A 9,100-nucleotide genomic window follows, 5' to 3' on the forward strand; every position below is an offset into this window, starting at 1 on the left:
CCATGGGAAGAAAAAGAGATTTGCTGCTATCCCAACTTTAGTTACCTATGTCCATGCTTCCAAACACAGCCATGCAATTTCAGAACTAATTACAATGTCTAAACACGGACCAATCCCACGTCAGTCTCCAACGTTTGATTAGATCATCTAGGACAATTTATTACGCATTTGATTAGTATACATGGAAGTCAAGAATGAAATAAATGCATTTGATTATAACTTATGTCGCGAGATAGCATGAGCGGCAAAATAACTTAAGCTCTTAGCTTTTTCACTTCTTTTTTTGTTTGTTCTTTCTATATTTCAAGGGCTTTAGCTCTCGCTTAACATGAAGAAGATTCGATGGTGAGCATGTCCTTAAGTTGTGCGAAGCTATCTTACCTTAGTAAAATACCATATAACACGAACATTCATTACGAACACCGCAAGATAAATACAATAAAGCCTAAAACAAAGCCACCGAAAAAAGAAAAGAAAATTCAGCAATTCTCCTCGAGCAGTACCATCTTCTCTTCTGATCAATCCTTTTTCCACGGTCTTAAGTTGATGATAATCTCCAGAATAAAAATGGACACAGAAGCTACCCTCCCAGTTCCACCTACCAAATACAACACATCGAAAGTTCTCATTAGCTATCTACATACTTTGCACTACATGCATGAATTAAGATAAGTGAACGGAGAAGTAGATTATTTCTCCATTCAGAAGCCAGTGGGCGCGAAAACGCCATGCATGAATGAAACCTAAACGCAACATGGGGGGAAAAAGGGAAAGAAAGAGGCGGAAGGGCAAAAGGCATACCAAGGAAGCATTTCAAAACTCCGAAGAGAAGAACCTCGGGTCCGATGACGACCAGCCGTTTAGCGACTTCCTCCGCCATGGAGAAAACGCTCTTGCTCCAGCACAGCGTCGTCAAGCCCGAGACCACCTTCCTCGTCTTGCTAACCACGGCTTTCACAAGCACCTGAACCGCCCTCTCCATCGTCGTCGCTGGTCTCTCTCTCTCTCTCTCTCTCTCTCTCTGCGTTTTCTGCGTTTTGGTTTTGTGGAGCGAAATGCATGCGAGACCAGTCGCCGGGGTGGCTGCGAGTATATCGAGCGGATGGGTCGCGTCATCGGTTTCTGCAGTCAAAGAAGTTAATGCAAGATGGGAATGCGCGATAGAGAGCGATTCGCTGGTCCAGACGGTGCGTCGATTCAAACGCTCCGTCTTCTCCCCATTGACGACGAGACTTGCCCTCGTCTGGTTGGCTACTCAGGCAACTTCGGCGCTGCCACAGGTGAAGATGAAGCGATGGCGTACGCTACGCACCGGGACTCTGAATCAAATTTATTTTTTAACGGCATCCATTGCACTTAATATGTGCTTTTACTTAGTTTAACAAGAACATGAAATATTTTTTCATATAGTGAGAACTAAGTTATTAAAAACTACTTGTGCTCGACGGACTATATATTTAGGTTCAAGTCAATTAGACTCCGATATTTAAGATACATAGCAGATTTTGAGCTTAAAAAGATGGCGTGACACCAATAGGGTAATTGGATTTGAATATTATAAATTTGTACATGTAACTTGTAAGCAATCCTAACAAATAACTAAGTCTAGCTCTCATCATATACACTTCAAAAACTTGAGCTCTGGCTCAAGCTTAGGTCATATTTCAATGGTTGATTGCAACACTTAAGAGGCCTTGTTGGTGTTACCTAATATACATACATATGCACATATATGGGTACATCTTGATTGGCCCTTTTCCTAACTGATTAAATTATTGGAGAAAATGATTTGTCGGGTCCATATAGGTCCAAAGTTCAAATTCCCGACTCCCTCTTATAAATGCTAGGACGAGTATATTTCCATTATTTAAGACAACAATTATTTTATAAAAAAAAAGGAAGCACATGAAACTACGGTTCTTAATTTAAAATTATCAAAAAAAAAGAAAAATAGTAAATACGTGTATTATCTTAGTTCATTAAAAAATAATCGGGAGAAAAACTAAAAAAATGTGACAACATGAGCTTAAACAATGAATGACCAATGGAAATCTAGACGAAATTATTAATATGACTACATGACTGCAACCATAAACCATAGAATTTCAAGCTATAAATCCGAGTATAAAACATTTTTCTCGAAGTATTTGAAAAGCCCGCCACCAAAGCAGCCCCACTCCTCGTAGAGAGAGAGAGAGAGAGAGAGAGAGCAAGCGATCGGTCGGTCAGTCGCGATGAAGAAGCGATCATCATCTGGCAAGCAGAAAGCGCCGCCGTCACCGATGCCTTCGCCGTCGCTACCTCGCGATTCTCTGCAATCCATCTTCAACACCATCGCCGCCGGCGACGGCGCCGGATCGTCGCGGAAGTCCAAAGCCAGAGGCCGCCTCCACCGCGGAATCAACGGCGACGACACCTCCGGCCGGCCTCCGCCCCCGCCTCCGGCGAGCAAGAGCCTGACCTCGATCAGCGAACTCAAGGGCTTCGCTTCCTCGCAGCTCGACGATCTCAAGCGCCGCCTCGATGACTCGCACTCCGGGATCTCCAAGGACGTCGAGGCCTCTCGCTCCCGCCTCCACAAGCGCTTCAAGGTCCTTCTTCTATCTCCTTTTCCGATTACTTTGCTGCCGGATTTAAGTTTAGTATATAGCAATTGCTTGATGCTTGACGAGCTCTGGTCAAGAGTAAGTTTAAAGTCCTCGAGTTGATGCATCAATCGAGCAAATCAGATGTCCTACGCAGTTTAAAATCTCCGATCGCATACATTTAGCTGTGAGTTAGGGATTTTCTATCGTATGATGCGAATTAGAATCTCTTTTAGGAACTCATGAATCATCCTTAGGTTCGCTGTTGTCTATTTGTCCTTCCTATCAGAGAGAGATCTTCTGTCAATTTTGGACAAACTGTTGTAGTCATAGTGAATATATTCCTTAGAAATAAGATTTGATAATGTCTGAGGACGATTATCATTCTGGATGCCAATTTTTTGAGTGAACTGTCGTCAAATCTGTTATTGATCCATTGTAGGCGAACTCTTGAGGCAGTCCATTATTTTTCTTGTCCATTTTGACGATAATGGATAGGGGAAATGTGTCACCTGATCATGTCATATATTTCCTTTAGGCAAAGAGATCCAGTCTTTTGCTTATTCGGCTGCTTTGGCTTAGTTGTCACAGTTGCTTTCAACTGTTGTGCTTATGAAGTTCAGTAATGATGTGGTGATTTTGCTCACTGATATCTTATCTTCGGCCTTCATGCCTAGAAGTTTATCACCAATAAAAAGCCAAATATCAAAGTTAATTTTGATTTGTCAATGATCCTTGTGTTGCCTGCTTGCTTTACCTTTGTCAGTTCAAAGGATGCTCTCTGATACTGTGTTTCCGTAAATGTTTCTGTCTTCTAGTCGTACTGAACTACGTCACAAACCTAATTCATTGATTTTCTCACTTTATATCATGTTCCATATCGAATGTCACAGAAGCATGCGCAGGCAATTCAACAAGTCGCGGATGAAGCAGACAAGGAGTATAAGATGATATCTGAGCAGATCAATGAAACTCGAAAAGCTATGAAGGTAATAATAATGATATAGCAGCTCCGATCCAATCTTGTTCAGAAGTTTCTTGATATCCCTTCCTAATTAAATGTGCAAACAAATGGTTCTTTCCAGGCGACATTCGTGGGATTCATGGATGGTGCTCAAGCCAGCACATCTCATGGTATGATCATCCGGGGACCTGTCTCTTAAATTTCTTTTTATATTGGAAAACCATCCTTAACTTGCTCATCTAAAGCAAGATCCAATATGCTCACGCAGAAAACTTGGGTTGTATAATCATCTGAATCCGTTAAGAATGATCTCTCTATCATTGAAGTCATAGCTCAGTCCCACCATTGTGTAGTTCGCAAAATGCCCAAAAGATTCAAGCAGTACTGATGGTTTTGGTTTCTGTAGAGCTTGTATGTTTTGGTTACCGGTTCAATGCATGCTAGCATGTTTTTCCTGCATATTTGAGGCCTCTAGTCCAATTTATTATGACAAATGATGTAGAGGAATAGATTCAACAATCATGCTAGTCATATTTATGTGGCCATCGTGGAGTGTGTTTATACAATTTTAGGGGGAAACTAACATTTTCTCTGCTTTCAGTGTGCAAAACATCCATCCCGGAGCTTTCGCAATCCTTTGACAAAGCCATCAATGCCCTCCGCAGCCATCTTGGAGTCTCCGCACGTTAGTTGATATTCATGAACACCACTTGATTTGCTGAACTCCATCCTTCACTCATGCATTGGCCCCCTTCTTGTGTGAATTGCTTTGACTGACTTTGATCATTACTGAACTCCATACACCCAATTGAAAGAGATTCGTAGGTTCACTAATTGTGACGACTAAGCCGAAGCAGCGAGAAGGCGAGCTGGATCTATTTGCCTAAAGGAAATAAATGATACGCTCGGTTGACACATTTCCTCCATTTTATGAGATTTCTCATCTGTCCTCAATTGTCGAGCAAGCGAATCAGTACAGGTTTTCCCATTAAATAGATCAACAAGGCACGGTCTTGATGCTTGACGTATCATGAGCTGGCAAATGTGGAGGGGAACTGCTTATTTTTGAGTTGTCTCGTCGACGCTGATTTAAGCCATAATCCTAGGAATGCATGGAAACCCAACGCGATTTAGGCGGTGAAAACTTTAGACCTGGATATCCTGCACAAGGAAGGCGGTGAAAACTTTAGAATTGTCTCTTGACGTTTTTTTTTTCTAAAAAACCTTTTTGGGCCGGGAAACTTAAGGCTCCTAAATAATCGAAGATGGCTTTCTTAAGATGTTCAAGGAGAAAAAGAAGGAAAAACAATTCTTTTTAATTGAAAAAGGAGGATTGCTTCGTCATATCGTAACACGATACGTCAATTTCTTTATGGGCCAAAAATGAGCGCTGATTGGGCCGGATTTTGTTTGAGTCTATCATTAGGCAGAGAACCTTCCCAGCCCAAGCTTAAGCAGCTGAAAATCTCATACCTTATCTTCTTCACCCTCTCTCTCTCTCTCTCTCTCTGCGCCATGGAGTAGTCGGCCGAGTGGTGGTGAATTCTCAGCAGGAGGGAATCCGAGAAGCACGTCAAATGGCTTCTACTTCTATTTGCTGGGCAGCGAAGGTACTCAAAAGCTGCTCTCTCTCTCTCTCTCTCTCTCTCCAACTTCCAGATAAACTCTTCAAAATAAAAGCACAGGAAAAAGAATAAAAAACACCAAAGCAGCTTTATCTACTAGCCCCGAATACCCGCACTCAGTTATTTCAGGTGCGATCTGGATGTGTCAAGGAACGGAACTAAAGAAATTGCCTCCAGTCTCCGTATTCAGGGTCGCGTTCTTGGGCGCTGCTCTCAAACTCACCCTCCCTGACTTTCTCTCTTCGTACAGCCTCACACTTTTTTAGTAATCAGCTGACTTTCTTAGTAATCAACATCCGTCGCTTTTCATGGTTGCTATGTAGCCATCATCCTCCAACACGTGGTTTGGCACTGCTAGCTAAGGGTAATTACTGTTGCTCTGCCAATGATTATCTATGGGGAGATTTTACTTCATTTTCTTTTTCTTTCTGATTTCTTCATTCAAAATGAAATTTGCACAATTCGATATGGTAGGCAAGAAAAACATATTTGGAAATAAGACATAGTTTCTTATGATTATCTTATATGGCAAGTGTTCTGCTTGTTCTGCTTGAGAGAGTAAGTATGTAAGATATATTAAGCAACAAACTCCAAGTATGAAGATCAATTGAGGTGGATTGATAGATCAATCGCACAAGAAAATAATTGTATTTAGACATCTAATCAGTGGGAACACTTTACCCACACTTCCATACATCTTGTGCGAGTTGTCAAATATACACATGGGTGACGCCCGCGACCTGCTGCATAATGTCCGTGATTTTAATTGAGATATATAGTTCCTCCACATTGGCACAGTTTGTTAATAGTTTATTCCCCCAGGGACTGTGCATCATGTTTTGAAACCTTTGATGGAAAACTGATTGATGAGCGAAACTAGTGTTCATGATGATAGAAATCATTTCCAAATTTTGTCTTGGACCTTTGCCATGGTCTTTCGATTATGTCAGGATTCCCTAGCCTTGTGATATGGAGCATCAATCTGGTAATCTAGAAACACGGTTCGAGTCCTGGATGCTTACTTTTAGATTGATTATAACCGACTATGAGTCTATGATGAACTCTATAATATCCGTCAAATGCTTAGCGATGGCTCATAATGTGCTGTTGCAGATTGATGGTTGCTGTGAACGGTTCAATGTGATTCAGAAACCTTGCTTTCTCCTAGTAACCAGCCACTTGGACAGACGACTAAAGATGGACAGACAAACATGCCAATTCCCAGCTTCCTTAGAAAAGCTGCCATCAAAAGGAAATCACTCCCACGCCCTACAATTACATGCCACCTTAAGGAGCCCGAAGGGCTTCGGACCCTCTCCGGAGAAAGCCAAAAAGACGAAGAAACCAAATGGAGAATACGATGACAACGAGGACAATGAAGATAACGAAGAAGAGGACGCGAGAGACCAAGGCATAATACCCGAAGTAGTGACCAACAGGATGATGAACCGGATGGGGTTCTCGGTCGGCGTCCCGCTCTTCATTGGGCTCTTGTTCTTCCCGTTCTTCTACTACCTCAAGGTGGGGCTCAAGATTGATGTACCCACCTGGGTGCCCTTCATTGTGTCCTTTTTCTTCTTTGGATCAGCTCTCTTGGGTGTGAGCTATGGCATTGTGTCCTCTAGTTGGGACCCTCTCAGGGAAGGCTCTCTCTTGGGCTGGAATGAGGCCCAGAAGAATTGGCCTGTGTTTTGGCAGTCTCTTCGGGGAGGAGGTGGTAGGTCCGGGAAAAAGTAGGGGAGTTAGGGGTAGCTTTCTGGAGTCAAGGTCTTTTGCTTTGCTCCTCTTTTTGTGTGTAATGTAAGTGTCACCGAGTAACTATCCTGTTCTCAGTCTCTAGTCTCTTTCACATGTTCTTTTTTTTTTAGGCCCAGTGCTTTCTTCTCTTCGAAATCTTTTGGTTTCGACTGTGCTTTTTCCACAGAGTTGATACCGAGATGGAAACTGAGTAGCAAATCTAAAGCGATGCAGTAATGCTTCATTTATGTGAAAAGCTGCTGAAAGTCGCATGCTTGCTACTTCTTTTACTACGTCTGCTTCCTTACCCTCTCTCTTTGACATGCAGCTACGTGGTCCCTGATCTTCGTTGCTCTGTTGCTTATTGCTTATCGCGACGCGGTTTATAATGAATATTTGGAGAAATTCTTAGGTACCTGATGTTGGGTACTCGGAGACATCATAATTACAGCTGGCAGGTTGTGTGTTGCCGACACGAAATTGACCATCACCACGTGACGATACAAGTGGCATCATGAGCCGAGGAAAGTGCGTCTGTTGGGCTAGATCACTCGTAAATATTCGGTCTCAAGGGTCTCAAATGCATTCTTTAAGCCAGGGTTAAAATTATGGGTGCCCTGAACTTTGAAATCGAGCTGCCATTTCTAACATACATAGAGTGATATATATGAGCTCACAACATGCTCGAATACCGTTTTGTGTAACCATCGTAAAGATAATGACCTTGCCATTGCTTATGCAACTTCCAAATGATCCGTTTCTTGCGTTGCTCCCTTTTAGAACCTATATAGTTTTTCCTAGCAAAATATGAAGACATTTTGGACGTTCATTGATGGACAAAGGATAGTCCTCTTTATAGAAGTGGCTTTTCTAGTTGGCCTGGGCCTGGCCCAAGCATGAATGGGCCAAAGTCGGGCTAAGCAATCGACTTTTTTTCTTTTTCTTTTTTTCTTTTCTATCAAAAGGGATCGATGCTTAAGTGAAATCGAAACGCGCATATTCTTTCTTAGATCCTCTTAGCTCGTAAAATTTATTTTCCACAATGCCTACGGACATTTAATCGATCCAGAAAAGAGATGTTCAGAATATGGCAGACAAAGTTTTGAGGTTTTGAGGTTTGACTTCCCCTTTGTTTTCACTACTTCCTGTTGCTTGTAGACAAAAGATGTTTTTGCTGTTGGTAGTTGCTGAATTTATGGCTAGGAGGAATTCGTTAAGAAAAAGAAAAGGAAAGATTTAAAATTCGTGATTTGTGATCATTGCCATCCTTTTCAATTTGTATTTATTTGTGCTTATGTGAAGGCCGACAGGGATCCACTTAGGTAAGGCTTTAAAGTACTCTTGCATGAACGAGTCGTTGACAAAAAGTCCTTTAATTTGAATAACAACAAGGAGAAGAAAACAAACGTTTGAGTGTGATGTATTTTTATATAGGACCTTCATTCCATCAAAACATATAAAGATGGGGGTACGGCTGTGTTGGGGGAAAAAGCTTTGATTTGCATGTAAGAATACACCTGGTCTCTTCTTTTAACATGGGTAAGCACAGGGTGTCTGCTGTTTTTTCCCCCGCTTAAAAGAAAATCCGGAACAAGAAATCAAAAGAAGCAAGCGTAATGAAAAAAGGGCAATCCAACATTGGAAATGGGGAAAGGTTGACGGACTTGGGGATTGAGATTAGATCTCCTTTCCTTTGAAGAGGATTCATTTTCTTTCTTCTTTTCTTTTATTTTTATTTTTTTCTGGGGGCCAACCTTTGGAGAGGGCAGATTGCTGAATGACTTTTTAATCACTTTTTTAAAGTTACCAGTCATTATTTATGACAAAACAGAACATTCCCCAACGTTTAAACAAGTCTAATCCACCCCTTCTCTTTCATGCTTCTTGACCAACCCCAATCCAAATTTTAGAGAGAGAGAGAGAGAGAGAGTGTATGGCTTCTCTAACTTGGACTTGTGGCCCCCCAACAGACAAAAACTAACATCCCTCCCAAACAACTTTTGTCATTTTCTTCGGGACTATGATTGACAAACAATCGAAACCAAGTATTTCAATAGATTAAACGCTTTGTCAAACCATTTAAGTACGAAGCTATCCCATTAGATGCTAAGAAGCAATCATGATTTCTTCTCCCTTACATAACTAACAACTGCTCTAGGCAATATAGGTCCTGGACTTTTCCAAATGGT

The 9,100-nt window shown here is 41.7% G+C and overlaps 2 protein-coding genes across 2 annotated transcripts; both read left to right on the plus strand.

Moving 5' to 3' along the window:
* The first annotated feature begins 2,163 nt into the window (after nucleotides 1-2,163).
* On the plus strand, nucleotides 2,164-4,475 carry LOC104442358. Its single transcript, XM_010055763.3, has 4 exons — nucleotides 2,164-2,591; nucleotides 3,479-3,574; nucleotides 3,671-3,719; nucleotides 4,151-4,475. Exons 1-4 carry the CDS (start codon nucleotides 2,235-2,237, stop codon nucleotides 4,237-4,239), a joined length of 591 nt encoding a protein of 196 aa, XP_010054065.2. The 5' UTR covers nucleotides 2,164-2,234; the 3' UTR covers nucleotides 4,240-4,475.
* Nucleotides 4,476-4,996: 521 nt separating this feature from the next.
* LOC120285894 (protein PAM68, chloroplastic) lies at nucleotides 4,997-7,167 on the plus strand. Its single transcript, XM_010055762.3, has 2 exons — nucleotides 4,997-5,159; nucleotides 6,288-7,167. The coding sequence occupies exons 1-2, from the start codon at nucleotides 5,127-5,129 to the stop codon at nucleotides 6,909-6,911; spliced, it is 657 nt and encodes a 218-aa protein (XP_010054064.2). The 5' UTR covers nucleotides 4,997-5,126; the 3' UTR covers nucleotides 6,912-7,167.
* Nucleotides 7,168-9,100: the final 1,933 nt, after the last annotated feature.

Source organism: Eucalyptus grandis, chromosome 2 (genome assembly GCF_016545825.1).
Source record: "Eucalyptus grandis isolate ANBG69807.140 chromosome 2, ASM1654582v1, whole genome shotgun sequence".
NCBI classification, from domain to species: Eukaryota; Viridiplantae; Streptophyta; class Magnoliopsida; order Myrtales; family Myrtaceae; genus Eucalyptus; species Eucalyptus grandis.